The following is a 20049-nucleotide window of genomic DNA, read 5'->3' on the forward strand; positions in this document are numbered from 1 at the left end:
ACCCTCCAGGTGTTCCCTGCCCTTCTTTGGCCCCCAAGGAACCACTCCCCCCTTCTCCCCGAGGTAAAGACTCCCAGCCAGTGAGTCACTCTGAACATCAAGGGTAAAACACGCATGAGAGGTAAGATGTGTGTGTGTGTGTGTGTGTATGTGTGTGTGTGTGTCCCAGGCTGGAAGGGCTAGGGAGGGAAAGGTTAGGTGGTCCCACAGGGTGAGGACAGATATGGTCCTAACAGCTTTCAGGGGGAAATGCCCAAGGAAGGGCCAGGAAGTGGCTGCCCGCTTGGGCACACAGCATCACAGCGTTCACAAACGACAAAAACAACAGCAACAACACCCATCATCACCAATCTGGACAGAGTCATTCGGCACTAGATCAGGACCCCCTACAAGGGGCTGGGAGGGGGAGGGCAGGTGGATGATGAGGTAATCTGCAGGCCTGAGGGCAACTGGCCAACAGGAGTTTGAACTCTAGAACTGGCCTCAGGACACAAAGAAAAGTGAATGGGGGTGGCAAGTCTGCCAAAGTGCTCCGTGCTGGCACCAAACCCTGCTCTTTCACTGTCACCAGAGTGTGGTTGTCTCCCCGCCCCCCACCCCCAGGGTGTGGGTGGAATGGCTGCAGAAAGCCAGCCAGCCTGTGGGGTAGATTGCCCTGCCACAGGCCTGAGTGGGGACCTCATCCTATTGTCACCCCCACCCCACCCCCAAGACAAATGGAAAGAAGTCCCCTGGGAGGTCTCCAGGACCAGGAAGGAACTGGGAGTTGTTTAGGCATCTAAGGAATCTTTTATTTCAGGGGAAAATCCATTTAAGACCTCTGCTGGGGTCCTCAGCACTCTCCTGGGGCACTCCAGAAGATCCCGAGTTGGCCCCTCCTGGTCCCTCACACAACCGGACTCCAGTGCAAACTTAACACCTAGGGATATTCACTTTCCCCACACCAAAAGGCCATTGGTGAGTGTCCAGTGGGGAGCTGAATGTGCATGTGTGCGTGTAACTGAGTGTCTTGACACAAGGCCACTTGTAATAAATATCCACACAAAGAGAAGCCAACGAAGTCTACCACAGCAGAGGCAGGGGCAGAGCATCTCCTAGCACAGCACCCTCACTCCTGACCCCAAGTGTAGCACTGTCCCTGCCCCTCCCATAATGGAAGGTGGCAGTATGCTGCAGCGCCCACTCGGGAAGGGCCTTCAAACCTCCACTGGAGTAACGGGGAGACCAGCTCTGCCCCTTTTACAGATCCCAGGGCTGTTTGGGAAGGGGTACCAGGCTTTGGCCATGTCCCTGGACTTCATCTTCCTGAGGTCTCACCAATGTGGCTTCTAAGCCCCTGGAATCCAGACCCATAAAGGCCTGCCCCCAGCTCCTGGGAGGCCACCCCACACAAGAGATCACAGAACCAGGGGGCATAAAAGCCAAAACAGGACCTCCTGGAAGCCTAATACCAAGCCCAAGATGGGGATAGGGGTACAGGATGGCTCCTCTCTGATCTCCCACAGCTCCAACTCAGCCTGCCCTCTGGAGGTCAAGAGCCAAGTGGGAGGGATGGGGAAGCTTGACAACAGCTTGGTTTATTGTTGGTAACCATTTGAAAGTTTCTACTGCAACGAATTAGTGACTCCGAGTAGGTTAGCGAGCACCAGGTCCAGGCCCAGGCCCCCACCTGTCTGGGCATGACTCCGGTCCAACCACTTCATCATAGGATCTGTCACCTGTACTCAGAGAAGGGCCCCTCATCAGGCATGTCCCCAGCTTTCAGGACCAAGTGGCTTCAGGTCTGCCCCCATTTTCTCTACAAAAGTCCCAGAGAAGTACACTGAAGCCAGGGTGGGAAGGCTGGGGTGCTTCGTCACCTCGCCAGATAGAGCAATAGCAGCAGCACAGGAAGGAGGGCAGGGGAGGGAGAGCCAGGGAACATGAGGCCATTATCACTTCAGGGGACAGGGGCTGGCACTAGCCACACAGGTGGCGCATCCATCAGTGTTCTCAGCAGTTAATTCTATCAAGCCCTAGTACAGCGGGGTAAGACCCTGCCCTGCCCCCAACTCTCTGGGAGCCCTTCCCTCCCCTGGCTCAGTGTCTCTGCACCCCCTTCCCCTAGGAGGCCTGGGGGTGGTGTGGGTTAGGTGGGCCTGGGCCTGGCTGGAATGTGTGGAGCTGGTGGGTAGGAGAGGGAGGGACAGGTCCCCCTCCCTGCCCCCACTGGGGGCCTCTGAGTAGCCTCATCCTCAGGCCAGCTTCAGTGTGCTGACTGGGAAGGAGGGCATGGTGACCATGGTCACTGGGTTAAGCACTGTCTGGCCTACCAGCTGGGGGTGGTGCACCACCTGAGCCCCCACAGCTGGCTTTGCCATGACAGTGGCCGGGGGCCCCAGCCCGGCTGTGCCATTCACTTGCTGGTGTGAGAGAGTGTGAGCAATGTGGCTCACTGCCACTGGCTGGCTTACTGCCACAGGCTGTGGGTACAAGGGCAGCTGGGAGCCAAGGTGGGCCACGTGGTTGAGGGTGGCAGGGTGCACTGTGATGTGGCCGATGGGGGGCGTGGCAGGTGCTAGCTGCACGGCAGGGCTGGGGGCTGAGGGGGCAATGTGGGCAATGTGCTTGCCGCCTGGCCCCTGTAGAACATGGTTCACAGTCTGGATGACTGAGGCATGGGTGGTGGCTGTGTGGGCAATGACCGTGGAACCACCCCCAGCTGTGGCCACCAGATGAGCTGGAGCTGGCACCAGTGTCTGGGCAGGGGTGGCTGGTGGGGGAGGTGGTGCTGGCAGAGGGGTCTTCTGCTGTGGTGGCAGTGGTGGCGGCGGTGGCTGCACAGGGAGATGGGCAGGAGACAGAGCCACTGGGTGAGGATGGGGGTGAGGATGTGGTGGCAGAGGTGCAGGGGCAGTGCTGGAAGGTGGCAGGGTAGACTTCAGCAGCTCCGGCTGGGGACGATGGCTCAGCTTAGGTGGGCCCAGGCCTGCCCGGTCCTCCTCCATATCCTCGTCTATGTTGTCCTCACCCTCTGTGGGGGAACAAGGAGCGGGAAGCAGATCAGAAGGGCACAGAAAACAAGTGTGTGGAGGCAAAGATGCCACTAGGGGCCTGGAGACAGGATGGGGTAGAGAGCAACTTTTCTAACAGACAAAAAAACCTGACCAGGGAAGCTGGACACTATGTCTGGAGGTGGGAGGGCTAGCATAGGGCCAGGGCTCACCAGAGGCAGTGGAGGTGGAGGCCTGGTCATCCTCAGGTTGGCCCGTCTGCCGGAGTACACGGTCGATCTCCAGCACGTCCATCCACTGACTCAGCTCATGTTTGAGCTCTGCCAGCCGCTGCTGTGTGGCGATCTTCTCCCTCGCCAGCCGTTCCATCTCATGCTCATACTCCTTCTCCTTCCTCTTTAGGGACTGGGGACAGGACAAGGGACAGGAGGATACACTGAGCAGCAGCCACAGGCTGCATGGTACCTCAAAACCTCACGTCACATCAGCAGACCTACAGGGACATTGCAGTGACAAGGGGCCTGGTGGGACCTGAGCCACTGGAGACCAGGCCTGCTAATGCTTCTGAGCACTGTGGGATCTTGAACACATACCACTGAAAGCAAGCAGATTCAGGCCAGCTTGGACCCAAGTATGAAGGCCCTCTCCTACCCCTCCCTCAGCTTGTTTCTGAAGGACTCACTGCTTCTTGCCTCATCTCTCTACCTCCACTCCAGATGCCTCCACTATCATTCTTTCCCTCTGCTCAGTCACTGATACCACAAGCTACTCCTCAGAACCTGTTCCTCCAAGAACCACAGAAGGATCTTACACTTCTCTCCACCTCACCATTTGCTTTTCCCCTTTGGTAACCTTGTCCTTGGAGATGGCAAGCTAAACTTTGGGACAGCATCCTCTCATCTCCTTCTCTCCAATTACCTTTTTGCACAGGGTTAACACAGCTCTAATCTGTCTGTTCACATCCCATTTCCAAGCTGCCTTCTACACATACATCTTTTTCATGTCTCTATAATCTCCTGACTTTTATCTGCACCAGCTGGTGGTAGAACTAAATCTTCAGATCTCAGCCTCCTCGTAGCCAAGATTACAAGTGTGAGCCACTGGCACCCAGCCCAAGTATCTCTCTCTCTCTCTCTCGCTCTCTTTTATTGGTTATGGGGCTTGAACTCAGGGCCTGGGCACTGTCTCTGAGCTTTTGTGCTCAAGGCTAGCACTCCACCACTTTGAGCCACAGCTCCGCATCTGATTTTCTGGTGGTTCACTGGCAACAAGAGTCTCATGGAGGGCTGGGAAGGTGGCTCAGTGGTAGAGCGCTTGCCTTGCATGCATGAGGCCCTGGGTTCAATTCCTCAGCACCACATAAGCAAAAAGAAAAAACCCGGAAGTGGCGCTGTGGCTCAAGTGGTAGAGTGCTAGCCTTGAGCTGAACAGCTAAGGGACAGTGCCCAGGTCCAGAGTTCAGGTCCCACGACCGGATCCCCCCTCCCCCCCAAAAAAAAAAAGTCTCCATGGGTTTTTCTGCCATGTCTGGCTTTGAATCATGATCCTCAAATCTCAGCCTCCTGAGTAGTTAGGATTATAGGTGTGAGCCACCAGTGCCAGACTCCATTTTTCTTTTTTTCCAGTCTTGGTACTTGAACTCAGGGCGTAGGCACTGTCCTTGAGCTGCTTTTGCTCAAGGCTAGCACTCTACCACTTGAGCCACAGAGCCACTCTGGCCTTTTCTGTGTATGTGGGTATCGAAGAATCGAACCAAGGGCTTCATGCACGCTAGGCAAGCACTCTACCACTAAGCCACACCCCAGCCCCCAAGTCTATTTCTTGATCTGTTCTTGAGTATCTGACCTCCAAGGCTTGGGGAATATAACCAAGTATACAGACTCCTCACACACTAGAACCACATATTTGTCTTCGTTTTCCTCTCTGAACCCTATCTGTCTCAATGCCTATACATAGACTCTCCCATCTTCACCACTCTCTCGTTTGCTCCTGCTCCAAGACCAAACCTGGGTCCCCACCCTTCCACTATCCTTCTTCAGCTCAAAGCCTGGCCAGGAATTCATGAATAGCTTTATCAAACATCTGAATATTAAATTAGATACTATCAGATGTCCACCAAAATAGCTGATATGTGTCAATATTTTGTTTTCGTACCTTGTCCCTGCCCAATATGTGAAAGAAGGTAAGGACTGCTCTCCATTTTATTACCCTCAGTACCCTACCAAGACAGGATGATAAGCAAAGTGCTTACCAGCCTCAAGGAAAGATCTATGAGCATGTCTGTCCCTGCTCTGGCTCTGTGCAGTCTCACCCTTTCATCTTAAGGAGAAAGAATCACAGGAACTAAGTGCATTGGAGACCTTTATGCATCCACACCCTAGAAGCTGTCTTGCTGTTGTGGCAGCTTTTCTTGACTGTATATAGCAATGTCTTAAACCTCACTAATCCATTTGGGCCCCACTGCCCTACACTCCTTTGGCCCCAAACTACTGACCTCTGACCAGTGAGAAATGACTCAAACTATCAGGGCCAAGACACATAATGCAGATACAGTCATACTCTGTACTGGCCTTGACCACACAACCCTCTTCTACTATCCTTACTTTAACTTGTTTTTCCCACATTCTGCTAGAAAAAGTAGAAAAGACACTCTCCACCCACCCTTCCACACCTGTGTGGCTTCTCTCATGGCTCTACCCTGGGCCTGCACATGGTATCACAGGAGGCTACATCAATGGCAGGCCCCTGGTAACTTAGCTATCATTGGAACCTGGTGGCTGGCTGTAACTGCCACTCTGAAATCTACTGGCTTTCAGGGAGGCCAGACTTTTAGATCAGGAGCCAAGAGCTCTTCTTCCCACAGTGGAGTTCTCTACAGGCATACAAGTGTCTGGAAAGTTTCCCCAGAGACTAACTTCAGCCTATACAGTTTCATTTTTGGTTTGCCCTGGTGATACTGACAGTCAGACGCACAGCTTCATGCACACTAAGCAAGCATTCTACCCACTGAGTTACTTCATTTTAAACTCACTTCCTCCCTGTGATGACCTGGATGCATGCCTGTTCTTCCTCTGCTCTGTTCTCTATGGCGGTCTTCTAGTCCTATACCACCTCTAGGTTCTGCTGAGTCTCTTGCCCTCCATAGCCTCCTGCTCTGCACACAATACCAAAACCCTCATCAGCACATCTTTTACTTCTAAAAAGGCATCTTCCTCCCTCCAACACTATCTGGATTGCCTCCTGAGTTTATCCAGATATATCCAGCAGGTCTCTAATGTCTTGCTCGACAACTTGCCTGGGGTCCCTCTCACTTCCTAGTCAGCCCAACCAGGAGCCTAAGGAGCTTCATTCTGCTGCTTCTGAATCTCTGAATTATTTCCAAATCCACTTGTTATGCAAGACTCCCCAAGTATGCATCTGTAGAGGAACTTGCCAGTTCATCCTTCTACTCAGCAACGATTCCTAATAACTTTTACAGTGCCTGAGGTTATTTGCATGAATAAACTCAATTCTCCTAACATCTTGGCACGACTAGTTGTTCAACTTCACCAAGCAGAAGTTGCTATTCGCAGAAAATATCACAGCCTCTCAACAGGAATTTGTCAAGAGGCCACTTGGCTAAACACAAATTATACCCTGTTACAACCTTAAGTTCTGAAAAAAAAAAAAAAAATTCCGAAAATAAGCTATTTGACCTTCCACTGCATCCTCCAGACCCCGGGTAACCCGGAGCCCCTCCCCCGCTCCGCGGGTTTTCCCCCTCCACCCTAGCCGCAAGAGGCCCCGCCCCTTCGGAGCACGCGCTCACCCACGCGGCCTGGCTTTGCTGCGTCACTCCCGCCAGCCGCACCCTCCCTCCGCGCGCCCAGGTACCCCGCCCCAAGTCTGGCTCGGCCAATCAGCGATGCTGCCCTGCCCCCTCCTGGCTGCCGGGAAGCGAACGGGAAACGGGCCAGTCCCTCCCCCTCGCTAGGGAGGGCGGGCGGAAAGGCGCGAGTTTGCCGGCGGGGGAAGGGGGAGGGGAGAGCGGGCAGTGGGGGGGGTGCGTAGCGGCGGCTGGGTCTTGCAGCAAGTCAGGTTCGGGCTGCTTCGGAACTGTCACCCCTGTGGGGGAGCCGAGGGAGGGCCGGCTTCTTGGACATCTCTGCTCTCACCCCCCCATCCCGAAAGCTTCCCAAATGGGCCAACAGGGAGACCCTGAGGCGTCACCCCGCCCGCGCGGCAGGGAGCCCTAAGCGCCGCCCACCTCCTCAACGGCTCGCGTCGCCGAGGCAGCCGAGCGCGGCGCGCGCCCATCCCCCCCGCCCCGCGCGCCGCGCCTGAGCCGGTTTCCAAGGAAACCGGAACTCCAGGCCGTCATGGCAACTGTCTTATCGGCTCGCTCCCCACGGCAGCAGAGGGGCGCCCGCCCAAGGGAGGGGACCGACAGCCTAGAGGATCCACTACAGTTTAAAACAAAACCCCTTTCTTTCAACAATGGCAGAAGGGAAACCCAATTTTTTTTTCTTTTCAGTGAGCCCAGAACTGTGTGTCACCCAAATCGCTGCATTCGCCTTTTCAGGTCGCGGCCTCTCGGTGCCTACGCCATCCTGGGGGGGGATCTTAAGCCTGGCGGACAGAAGGGGCGCTTCACCAGCCCGCTGCCAGGGAGGGAGGTTCCGCCCAGGAGTTCCCCCACCTTCCTGTCCCACTTATTGCCACTAGCGACAGTCGCTCGGGCCAAGTCGGGTTCCCGCCCTAACGGAGGGCGGGGCGACGCCAGTCACTCGCGCCCTAGTCACGCGCGCTGCGCTCACACATTGCCGAGAGTCAGCGGCGCTGCCCGGGGCCCGCAGACGCCGCGCGCGCGCGGGAGAGGAGAGCGCCACCCCCCTGCCGCGCACGCGCCCTCCGCCCCGCCCTCCCGCGCACGCGCTCTCCGCCACCACCGCTCCTCCTCTCGGGCTGGGAGCCCCGCTGACGTCAGCGGGGCCATGTGCTCAGCGCCCGCGTGGAGGCGGGCGGGGGAGCCGGCGAGCGCGGGAGGGCGGGGCAGGCTGCGGAGCAGGAAGCTGGCGCTGCGGCCTGTGGCGGCACCGCCCGGTCCGGCTTCCCTCCCCCATACCTGGATGTACCGCAGCGCCGTCCGCAGCACACTCAGATTCGATGTCTTCTTGTCGTCCACATTGGGGATGTTGCGCTTCAGGGTCTCAAAGCACTCCTTTAGATGGGCCCTCCTGAGGGAGAGGGAGCGAGCTCGAGTCAGCCAGCGCCCCAGACTGGGGAGAGGAAGGAAGGCCCCGGGGCGGGGAGGGGGAGAGGGGAGCTAGGGGAGACCCAAGGTGGGCAAATCCCAGGGGAGGGAGGGAGGGAGGGAGGGGCTGGGGCCCCCAGTCACACACGCAGGTGCGTGCGGGCGCATGCACACACACACCTGTTTTTCTCCAATTTGTTGTGAACTTCTCTGGTTCCGATCCTGAAACCCAGACAGACAGGAGGCTCAGAAAGGGCCTTGAATAGGCAGCCTTCCTGAGCCCCGCTGCCATCCCTCCCAAATGCCACAGGCTTTTTGTCCCCAACATTCGTTAATAGCAGCAATGGGCAATGAAAAGTGTTTGCCCTATGCAGAACCCATATCCCCACTCCCCCTTCTCAGGGCACAACTAGGCTCTTAATCCACATGCCCTGTAACCCTCTATCCCTCCCGGTCAACTATTGAGACAGACAGCTCAGATGCTGTGGCTGTCAGCAGCCAGTTGACCCTGGCCCCTTCCCAAAGGCCTGGAAGTAGCATAAGCCCCTGGGTGATGGCATTGGAGAGGGTCTGAGAACAAGAAGGTAATGGCCATTCATTCTCAGGACAGAGAAAGCTTAGTGAGAACAGTGTCTGGCCTGTGCAAATACAGGAGGTACTTCTAGATTGGGCATGACATGCTGGGAAGGGTACTTTCTCTTGCACACACAGCCCAGGGACCAGACAAGTTCTCTCCATCCCTCCGGCCCCACTCCCCACTCACCCCCCAGGCCTCTTCTTCTGTTCACTGGATTTGGCTTCTTCAGCTGGTGCCAACTTCAGGGTCCCAAGCGTGGGTGGGGGTGGCTGCTGGGGGGCCAGCTGAGGCTGTACGCCAGGGTGGGGTGCTATGGTCAGGATGGGTGTGGGGAGGGGCTGCAAAGGCTTGGGGCTGCCAGTAGGTGCAACAGTGGTCTTCGAGTCCGGCAGTACAGGAGCCGGGGTGTGCACCTGAGGCCTGGCAGGCAACGGGGCAGGCTCCTTAATGCTGAGTCCAGGAGTGCTGACCAGGGCTGGCTGACGAGGTGCCAGGGGCAGAGGCTGGGCAGCAGGGGGCAGTGGTGGGGGTGGGGGCAGTGGCTGGGCAGAGTTGGTCACTACAGGAATGGGAATGACAGTCAGTGGAGTGGGAGTGGCAAGTGGGGGTGGAGGTGCTGGTGGGGGAGCTGGTGGGGACAAGGGCAGCGGGGGTGCCTCGATGCGGGGTTCCTCCACAGGTAGGGCATGTGCTAGCCTGGCCAAGCTACTGGCTTTCTTCTGTTCCTGCTCCCGCTCCCGCTCCCGTTCCCGTTCCAGACGAAGCCGCTCTTGCTCCTCTATGCAAAGAAAGAACACATGGGAGGGAGTCTCAGCAGGGCTGATGGCTGTGGGTCCTGCTTCACCCAGTCAGTGTTCCATGATACCCCTTGTCCAGGAAAGAAAGGGTCCAAGGAAAGGTAAGTAGAAGCTGTGAGGGTGCTGTAGGCTTGACAACCTGAAGCTTGAGTGGGTAAGGCAGGTGATCAGCCAGGAGTGTCCAGAGGGCCAAGAGGGAAAGATGAGGTCAGAAAGCTGGGCAGAGGCCAGCCACCATAGAAGAATGGAGGCAGCTTTCACAGTATTTACAAGGCACCTGTTAGAGAGCAGGCAGCACTTTTATTTCACAGATGTTATAAACACAGACAGGCCCCTGCACTTCACAGATGCAGTAAATGAACACAAGAGAGGTCACACAGCAAGATTAACACCTAGCCAGATGCCTAGTACTTTCAATGTCAACATGAACTCGCATACGTTCACATCCCCAATCCTCACAAGAGCCCCAAGTCACAGGTAGGGCAGGGATATCGCCTTTATGAGACAATCTCTCAGGACTTCTAAACTCCCAGACCAGTCCTAAGGCCTCTTTGTGTTCTAAAGAGACTATAAACATACTTGCCCCTTCTGTTAGGATTCATTTCTCCCAATCCCTTCTGTTCCATCAACAGCAACAAAAACTAGAAAGGTAAGAGGCAGGAAGAAAGGTAGGCTGGATTCTTTAGCAGAGGCAGAGCAGGGGCATGGACTCAGGCTACCTTCACTGGTCACTTCCTTCAACTCCTCTGTTGAAAGCCAAGCAGGATGGTGAGGCCTGCTCAGGAGCTGATAGAGAACAGGAGAAGGAGCAGAGCCTTCCCTTACCCTCCCAGTGCTGTCCTTTCCCAGCCCTGCATAGGGCTGCACGGACTCAAGACAAGCAGGAACTGGACAACCAGCCTCTTGCTCCTGCTGCATTCACCACTGTTGAATGAGTGGACACAGCAGTGAGTGGACACACCCAAATGTGAGTTGAAGCTGGGGGCAGAACAACCTCTACAAGTGTTACTGGCTCAGAGGCCCAAGGCCCTTTGGCCAAGGGACACCTTCAGAATCTCCAGGGCAGCTGCTGGCCCTGCCCACAGGGAAGAAGCCCAAGGAGGAAACAGAGGGGAAGTATTCAGAGTAAAGCTCTCCGTGGTTTCCCAGCAGCCAGGGCTCAGGGCTGCCAGTCACAGGGCCTCTCCTGATCATCCCTGCCCTTCAGGAAGCTAAGCCGCCAAGCTGGGCAGGCCTGCTCCAATGTGGGGAGGCCTTGCTTTTCCAGGCCTCTCCCTACCTGCCCTGGCTTAGATTACAGCACCAGAGAAAACCTGTTCCTTGTGCTCCAGTTTCCCACAAACCACACTGGCAAAAAAGCCTTGCTGAATTCCAGCTCCAGACTGCTGGCAGGCTGGGCCTGGCAAGATAAGGCTCTTCAGCTCCCCATCTCCACTTCTTCAACCCAGAATCCAAACATCCATTAGCTTAGGAGCAAATGCTCTACTCTCCATGGGCAGACAGACAGGGACCCAAGGACAGGTGTCCTGGGAACCTAGACAAACCCTGTATTTTAAAGCAAATCCAAAGCTCACCTAGGAGATGGCAACCTCCTTCCTTCCCCTCCCCTCTTCCAGAAGCAGGGAGACATGTCTCCCAGGTGCCAGGAAAAACCCTGGTGAATGGCAAAGGTCTATCACACTTGGCCTAGCATGAGCAACTCTGGAGGGAGGGAGGGAGGGAGGGAGGCTGTCTTAGGACGGAACCAGTCACCAATGCTTTCTGTCCCCAACCACTCATTTTCTACCCAAAGAGAACCTCTCTAGGGCACTGAAGGGCCAAATACACAGGTGCTAGGGCCTTCCTCAAGAGCAATCTGCAGATTTCAACCATTCTGTACTCACAGGTATACATACGCCCTCTCGCATGCACACTCATCTCCCTGGGATCTACCCAGGTGCTGCCCCACCCCCAAGAATTTATCATGACCCTTTGGGATAATCCAGGGCCAAAGGCCCAGAGAGCAAGATTGCAGGAGTGCTACTAGCAATCTTTTTTTTTTTTTTTTTTCTTTTCTGGTCCTGTGGCTAGCACTCTACTACAGTGGCCAGTTCTGACTTTTTCTGGCTAGTTTATTGGAGATAAGAGGCTCCTGGCCTTTCCTGCATGGGCTGACTTTGAATCTCCATCCTCAGATCTCAGCCTCCTGGGTAGCTAGGATTACAGGCACAAGCCACTGCACCAGCTACCTGCAATCTTTTTAAGCTATAAGGGGCCTAGGAACTTAGGCACAGGGTTCCAGGTTAAGGGGGTCCACAAATGTGCACACTTTGTGGTCCCAAATGTGCACAGCAGTTTTCCCCTTCAACAGGCTACCAGGGAGCTTGGCAAACAAAGCAGACCCAGGGCAGGACATGGACAGGTGTCTCTGGATACTCTGCCTAGCATCCTCCAATCAAGGTAGTAGAGCCCAAATTACCCCTGGGAAGACCAAATTAAGCCATCTTGCAGAACAAAAGAGGGCCTTGCCCTTCCTTTCTTATTTTTTCTCACACAGGCTCCAATGTGCACCCATCCTCAGGTTCATCCATCATGTAAGCCAACTATATGGTTTAGGCCAGAAAACCTGCCCTTGAGATTGAAGGAGGAATGGACAGGAGAATTTCTGTTCAGAGCTGATCATTGGGTTCACATCCCACCCTCTTCTCTCCCATTCTTCCTGCTCCAGGATAAAGGATAGAATCTTAAGAAGAAGAAAGGGAATTCTGGAGGTTAAACTGCTGAGACCAGGTCTGGCCAACTCTAGACAAGAGATGCATGTTTTCTTGGAATAGATTAGGCTTTTTAGCACCATCCATCTCCCAAGACTCCCTGATTCAGCATCAAGAAGCTCTGACCCAGTAGCTGAACTTGGCTAACCCCCAGTTCTCACCACCTGGGGGAGGGGCAGGGCTCTGCACCTTCTTAGGAGAGCTATTCCCCAACTGCTTTGCCTGCAAAGCAGCTTACATCACCCACTTCCATCTAACTGACCAGCCCTAGGCTTAATTGGGGAGGAGTAGAAGGAATGACAGGGATGGTCTTCTCCCTTTCCCCACATGGCCTTTCAGCCTTCAGTCAGGTGAGAGTGAAAAGAGGATACACCCAGAGGCAACAGCAGGTCAATTCTGTTCACCTTGAGCGCTCCTCTTGGTGTCTATGCATAGGGACACAGATTGACACTCCCGATAGGCATTGTGTTGACAGTGGCAGGAGTTAACTCAACGTCCCCAGACCTAGTGCTTATTCCTCCCTCTCCCCACTACAGCTGAGACTGCATTGTCCATTGCCTCACCCCGCTCCAGACGCCCCCAAACAAGAGAGAGGAACGTGTAGGCTGATGGTCCCAACCCACCAGTTCTGCAAAACCCAGACACTTGAGTCTGGCACATCTCTAGTGACTCTTGACCTTGAGAAGCCGGTCGGATCGGACTAGGCCTGCGGACCCATAGCTCTCCCTCCCCTTGCTGGCTACCCCCCCCCTCCTCCGGCGCCGCTGTAGCAGCGGCACAGGCTGCAGGAGCGCGCGCGCGCACACACACCACACACTACTACCTCCTGCATGACTCATCATTGAAGCAACAATAGGCAGCGAGAACGGAAAGGAGGGCGAAGCACTCGCTACCACAACCCACCGGCCGAGGAGTGCTAGGGGGTCTGGGAGGGAACAGGAGTCCCGGGGAACTGCACCCATACGGTTCGGGGGCTGAAGCCTCCTTGACAGTGTGGAGATCAGCAGTCTTTCTCTCCTCAGCCCGTATCTCGGCAGCACCCCTAAGGCTAGCGACCAACCACCAAGGGTGCGTGGGGCGGACCATAAAATCCTAGTGTCTCTGCTCTGAGTTAGAAATGCCAAGGTTTACCCCTTTTCAGTGTGGATCACTGCAGCCGGTGCAGGGCCACGAAGGACTGGGGAGAAGGTTTTTTGGGGGGGTAGGCCGAGCAATCTGAGTCCTAAATGTCTTGTCACTCTGGGATTCTGAGGGTTTCCCTCGCCTCAAGAGCAAATACAGGAAGATTAGGCGAGAATCGAGAGGTGAATTTCGCTCCTCCTTCCCAGGGCAAAGGCTCTCTCTCTCCCAGGGAGAAGCCCAGCGGCCCGATCCCGGGCCCAACCCGGCGCAAGGTTCCAGGGCGGCCCCGCCCAGACCCCGCCCCCGGCCGAGCGCGAGTCGGGGAGGAGGGGCCGGGCCCCGCCGTCCCCAGCGGGAGTGTCCCCCGTGCACGTGGTCGGGGGCGGGGCCCATCCACGTCACCACCCGGTGTAACCAACGGGCTTGGGACGCAGGCACACGCAACATTCCAGCCGAGAGCGGGTTTGGAAGGCGTAGACACGCCACATTCCACACCGGCTAAAGCCGGGTTGAGCGAGGGGGCCCAGGAACCGACCCCGTCGACTCGTGGGGCATTTGCAGAGACGCCCAATCAGCCCGGCTTTCACTCAAACCCCAGGCGCGGGACCCAGCCCAGCCCTGGGAGGCGGGGTCAGGCGGGGCTGGCTAGGATCATAAGACACGCGATGTCATTTCATTCTGCAAAGGCCGCCTCCGCCCCGAGCGGCGCGTAGATCTGCCGGGAGCGCCCCCCCCTCACCCTCCTGCCGGGACCAGGAAAGCCGGAGAGCTGCTCCGCGTAGAGTAATCCCCACCCCCACCCCGTTACACACACGCCCACTCGTGTGCTGTACACACGTCGGTGTACACGTCCGTTCGTCTGCTCTCCGAGGTTCCCATTACACATCTCCCTGCACGCACGCACACGCGGGTCTGCCACCCCCACGTAACACCAGCCCTTGCCCCAACCCCCGGTTCACACATCCACATCCTCAATGCTACCCTGGGTGCCGCCGGCCCACGCGGCAGGAGCCCCCCACGGATAGTGTACGGGGGTGCCAGGCTGCTAGGGTGGCGCCCGAATGAACCAGGTCCTTTGCTGCATGTTAATGAATTGATTAATTATTTTCACTGCCCACATCATTCCTCCCGGGCGGCAGCTCGGGGGGGGGGGGGCGGGGGGAAGCTACGGGCTGCCGCCGAGGAGGGGGGGGCGCTTGGGGTTTCGTGTGGGTTCAGGGACCAGGGTCACTCGCCTCCCCTTGCCCGGTGCCCCAGGGGCCCAGCCCGGCCGCTCACCACGTGCTCTCTGTTGTTGCTGAGCTTGCCATTCCAGGAAGCGGGCGGCCTCCAGTAGCGTCTCGATGCTCATCGCGCCGAGAGCAGCCGGGGGCGCGCCGGGGCCGAGGCTGCGGCCCGCGAGCCAGGCACAGGTCAGGCTGGCGGGCGGGCAGGAGGGAGGGATCACCTCCGGGGGGCGACAGGGCTGGGCGGCGCAGCGCACTCCTCAGGAAAGAACGGGGGAGCACGGATAGAAAAATCAATGTCTCCCAAAATATTTGCAAAAAGATAAATCTGCAAAAAAAAAAAAAAAAGATCTCCCCAAGAGGCGGCACTGCCTCCCTTTCTTGCCCTCCCTCTTTTCCTCCCTTCGGATGCCTCCCGCCCCGCGGCCCCCGGGAGTCCCGCCGACAAGAAAGGGCTTTGCAACAAGATGGCGAGGAGGCACCGACACACACAACAAGGGAAGGAGCCGCGCTGCCCCCGGCCGCCGCCCCCGCTACTACACCGGGGCCGCAGCCAAAGCCCGGACCGGAGCCCCCGCCCGAAGGGCCGGGTCGTCTCACGGAGGGAGAGGCGGGGTCGCGCGCTGGGTGGCCCCGCCCACTATAAACGGCGCGCGCACGCGCGCGCACGTGGCTTAGGTGGGGGAGGAAGAGGGAATAGGGTTTGTTGCGCCCGTTTTCCGCTTTCCCACCTCGCCCCGCCCCAATGACAAGCCACAAGTTGAGCAAAGGGTGAAGCGCTCGGGTCATTCTCGTCGTAATCTCGCCTGGTTGAAAGGAAGAATGGAAAATTCAAGACTGAGGTTAGCTGAATTAAGGCTATGCTGGTTAAGGAAATTTATGACCGGACGCTTAGGTCCCCGCTCCCCTCCCACACGCGACCTAAATCCCGCAACTACCCGACTGTCGCAATTCCCCCCTCCCCCCGCGGGATCCGCCCCTGGGCGGAGCTGACGACAGCAGGGTGCCGGAGAGCCGGCGGAGCGGAGGGCTGATCCGGCTCCGGGTTTTGTCTCCGTTCCTCCCCCCGCAGTGCGTTCGCATCCTATTAGGCTACGTAATCGGGCCGCGGGCCAATGGGCGGGCAGGACAACACGGCATGGAGCAGCTCCACATGGACACCCCGCACCGCCAGCCTTCTGTTTAAAGGGCCAGTGTCTGAAGGGTCACATTTGAGGGTTCGGACGGGGCCATAGGTGAACACAGGTTTCGGTAACTTCTTGAAGTAGTGACCAGGTCCATCCTCTACTTTTCATCACCCTCTCATTTAAAACCAAGTCACTTCTTCCTCTAAATTTTTTGTCTTTGTCCACGCGTGTCTGGCGTGGGTGGAGACTCCGACAGTGCCACCTCAGGGGCCACCTTTTGCTCTGGGCCGAGGCGGCGGCGGTCAGGGGGAAACAACTATAAAGCGCGCGTTGAGGGGGGGTGTGGTCCAAATCGGGAACAACAACGTGGAGGGCGGAAGCCCGGTCCTCTTGGCCACTGGGCCACAGGAGGCCGCGGGCGGGGTGCGGGGCGGGGTCGCCGCGTCTAGCTTGAACTTCGTTCTCCCGGAGGCCAGGCGCGCCCGCCCTTCTCTTCCGGGCTCCAGTGCTTAGGGGCGCCTAAGGTACAATCAGAAAGTCAGACCTGCCTGGAGGCCAGCCGGCCCAAATCCTCTCACTTTACTGATAGAAAAACTGAAGCCCTGAGACAGGAAGGGACTTGTCTACGATCATTCCCCATCCCTGCTGCTCCTTGTCCCATAAGGAAGAGCATTATCCTCCTTTGAAGCCAGTTCAGAGGCAGGACTCCCAACTAGAAAAAAGCCGGGGCGTCGGGGGAGGGGGGAGTGGAAGGGGGTGGCCACTTAACATATGATTGGGCAACTGACGTTTCCTTTGGCTGAATACTCAACCCTACTGTTTGGCTTCTTTGAGGGAGGTCACACCATTCCCACTGGTACAATTGGTAGTGACAGGCTCCAGCTGGCTGAAGGGATATTTGGGGCACCCTGGAGCATATCCAGTTCTGCTGTCCGAATGCTAGGCATAGGACATAACCTTAGTTATGGTTCCAAGTGCCTTGTCAAACCAGTCAAGGAGAGTGGGACTGTGCCCAGTGGTGTCAGGAGCCTAGTTGGGGCCTGGGCTTCAACACGCTGCCCAACTATCCCATCCACACTGTGCCCTCAGAAGCATATGTGCCAATTTCCGGGACCAGCTGAAAAAGAGCCAGTAGAGAGAACTAGTACAAATTAATGCTTGGTGGTTTTACTCGTTTACTCCTTGATGCTCGTTTATGACCATCACAGTGAGAAAGAAAACTGCAGGGAAGATCGTAGCAATCAGTCACCTCTCCAATGCCCCAGCATCTGTATAGCATGAAGGGACCATCAAACATAAATATCTGGGTGACACTGATTTTGATGATGTTTGAGTGCCCTTTTTCTAGGAAGGCTAGATCTGCCCTTACATTGCTTCCTTCACAATGTTTATAATATTTACTAGGTTGGACCTGGCCCACTCTGTACAACTTGAGAAAAGGGATACTTGAGCTGAAGGTTTGCCTTAAGTGGTAGGGCACTTTATGCCTGGCAAAGCATAAAGCTCTCAATCCCAGTACCATCTAAGTTTTTTTGTTGTTGTTGTTGTTGGTTGTGGGGCTTGAACTCTAGGCCTGGGCACTGTCCCTGAGCTCTTCAGCTCAAGGCTAGCATTCTACCACTTGAGCCATAGTGCCACTTCCGGCCTTTTCTGTTTATGTGGTGCTGAGGAATTGAACCCAGGGCCTCATGCATTTGAGGCAAGCATTCCACCGCTGAGCCACCTTTCCAGCTCCTAATGATAATTATTCTGGAGCTTAGCAGTAAAGCAGCTTCCTAGCAAGTCCAAGTCCCCCAGTACTGCCAAAAACTTAAGGGGAGAGGCAGAGGAGGGGGAGTATCCTACTCCATAGTGATGTGAGATATTGGCCAAGTTCTCATATTGCTTGGGATCAACACTAAAGCATTCACCCAGGGAGGTGCATCTAGCCTGTCTGCAGGTAGTAATGGCACTCACGTAGACCTAAGCCTTTCTAGAGGCCAAGTCCAGTTTTGCTAGACTCTTCTCACTAGGGACCAGCTCTGTATCATTAAGAAGGCACCACTCTGAGCAGTATTTGGAAGGCTTTTTTTCCTGTTGGGATGAAACTGGAGATACAAGTGAGGTGAACACAGAGTTGAATACTGGTCATTCTCAATACATCTGGCCCAGAGCTTAGTGGAGATGCATGCTATTTAAAACAAACAGCCTTACTGGCTTCACATGATCATCTGTTTATTTGGGTCATATCAGGGACAGCAGCCAGGGGATGTTAGGCAAAAGCTAGACTTTGGAAAGGTGGTTTTTTGCTGGGCTTGTTGCTTATGAGAGCCTGAAAAATGGCCCAACAGAATTTCTCATCAACTATGGTTTCCTCAGTTGGGGAATGAATAGTGTAGGTAGACACTCCTGTAAGGAGGGAACATAAAAGTGGAGAGGAATGAATAGAAGGGGTATTTAACATTTCAAGCCAGTTTCCTGTTCCAAGGGGGTGGAGTAACGAGAGAAGCTGGCAAATGTATCACTCAAGGGAAAGATAGTTTTGCCTGTTCAGCAGAAAGCTTAGTGATCTAAAGTTGGTCCTAAAGTTTCTTTATGACTTCTTACTTGTAGGACCTTTGGGGCAGAAGAAAACCTGGGACACCCATCACCGTGCATTTCCTGAGAGGATGTTAATCCTCTTTCAATCTTTCTCCTGTCCTATGTACTCTGATGCCCTGTTCAAATCTCATTTCACTCACTAGTTTTTATTTTTTATTTTTTGGTTGGTCGTGGGGCCTGAACTCTGGGCCTGGGCACTGTCCCTCAGCTCTTCAGCTCAAGGGTAGCGCTCTACCACTTGAGCCACAGCAACATTTCCGTTTTTTTTTTTTTCTTTTCTGCTTATATGGTGCAGAGGAATCGAACCCAGAGCCTCATGCATGGGAGGCAAGCGCTCTACCACTGAGCCACCTTCCCAGTCCTCACTATTTTTTAATGTGCTGAGCTAGAAACATTTCCTTATGGAACTGTCTGCCACCACCCCCCGCCCCCCAAAAAAAAAAAACAAAGTTGTATGTGGACTTCTTCCAAGCACTGAGAAGGGGGAGGGGGCGAAACTGAAAGCACAGATACACTAGAACCCACAAGCTGAAAAAGGAGCTGTGGCTCAAGTGACAGAGCAAAAAAGCTAAAGGACAATGCCCATGCCCTGAATTCAAGCTCCAGTACTGGCACAAAAAATAAAAACAGGGCTGGGAAGGTGGCTCAGTGGTAGAGTGCTTGCCTTGCATGCATGAGGCCCTGGGTTCAATTCCTCAGCACCACATAAACAAAAAGAAAAAAGTCAGAAGTGGTGCTGTGGCTCAAGTGGTGGAGTGCTAGCCTTGAGCTGAAGAGCTGAGGGACAGCGCTCAGGCCCAGAGTTCAGGTCCCACGACTGGACCCAAAAAAAATAAAAAATAAAAACAAAGTAGGCTTAAAGTCTGGATTAGTTAAATGAACCTGATTTCTGGTAAGTCTATCAGAATGAACAAGATTAGGAGTAGAAGCAGGTACCCACTGGTCATGAGTGAAGTCGATTTCTTTACAGCAGTCTCACCTCCCTCCACCCCTTCCCAACTATGATAGATGAAAGGACTTCTCCAGGACCCACGCAACAGGTACAGTCTTGGTTCCACCTTCTTGTCCAGGTAAGTTCCCCAATTTGTTGTCTCATGCCACAGCTGGAAGAGTTCAGATCACCTGGCAGGACCTACCAAGAGAAGGTGTCTTAGGACCTGGGAAGGTGGCTCAGTGGTAGAGTGCTTGCCCTGCATGCATAAGGCCCTGGGTTCGATTCCTCAGCACCACATAAGCAGAAAAAAGCTGGAACTGTTGCTGTGGCTCAAGTGGTAGAGCACTAGCCTTGAGCTGAAGAGCAGAGGGACAGTGCCCAGGCTCAGAGTTCAGGCTCCACGACTGACCAAAAAAAAAAAAAAAAGAGAGAGAGAGAGATGTCTTAATGATGGTCACCAAGGTGTCCAGTAGAGAAGGGGCCTAATCACAGTGTTAAGAGTCCCTGTACATCTCAGAAGCAGGTGAAGAGGGGGAGTGAACTCCTCTCTTCCTCATTAAAAACATAATCATTAACTTCACTGAGAGCTGCTCCACAAAACTGAGTCCGTAAGTGAGAACTGGACTTGGATCCAGGAGCTCCATGACCTCAGAGGCCATTGCCTAGAGAGGTGGCCATTCCTCATCTAGCCTGAGAGGGTGACTGGAGAA

General features: G+C 55.2%; 1 protein-coding gene across 1 annotated transcript; it reads right to left on the minus strand.

Moving 5' to 3' along the window:
* Positions 1–1556: 1556 nt before the first annotated feature.
* Mnt (MAX network transcriptional repressor) lies at positions 1557–15205 on the minus strand. The gene is made up of 6 exons (XM_042673968.1): positions 14751–15205; positions 8990–9581; positions 8407–8448; positions 8098–8209; positions 3206–3398; positions 1557–3013 (listed from the first exon to the last, which is right to left on the minus strand). The coding sequence occupies exons 1-6, from the start codon at positions 14821–14823 to the stop codon at positions 2235–2237; spliced, it is 1791 nt and encodes a 596-aa protein (XP_042529902.1). The 5' UTR covers positions 14824–15205; the 3' UTR covers positions 1557–2234.
* Between the last annotated feature and the right edge of the window lie 4844 nt (positions 15206–20049).

The sequence above is a fragment of the Dipodomys spectabilis genome, unplaced genomic scaffold (assembly GCF_019054845.1).
Source record: "Dipodomys spectabilis isolate Male_0828 unplaced genomic scaffold, ASM1905484v1 ptg000018l, whole genome shotgun sequence".
Lineage (NCBI taxonomy): Eukaryota > Metazoa > Chordata > Mammalia > Rodentia > Heteromyidae > Dipodomys > Dipodomys spectabilis.

Excerpts from the sequence above, each read along its gene's own strand:
- Mnt (XM_042673968.1), bottom strand. The coding sequence starts at position 14,823 with ATGAGCATCGAGACGCTACTGGAGGCCGCCCGCTTCCTGGAATGGCAA. Across the intron at positions 8,449-8,989 it reads CAGAAGAAGAGGCCTGGGGG|GATCGGAACCAGAGAAGTTC; the intron begins GTGAGTGGGGAG and ends TCTGGGTTTCAG. Across the intron at positions 3,399-8,097 it reads CGGCGCTGCGGTACATCCAG|TCCCTAAAGAGGAAGGAGAA; the intron begins GTATGGGGGAGG and ends TCCTGTCCCCAG.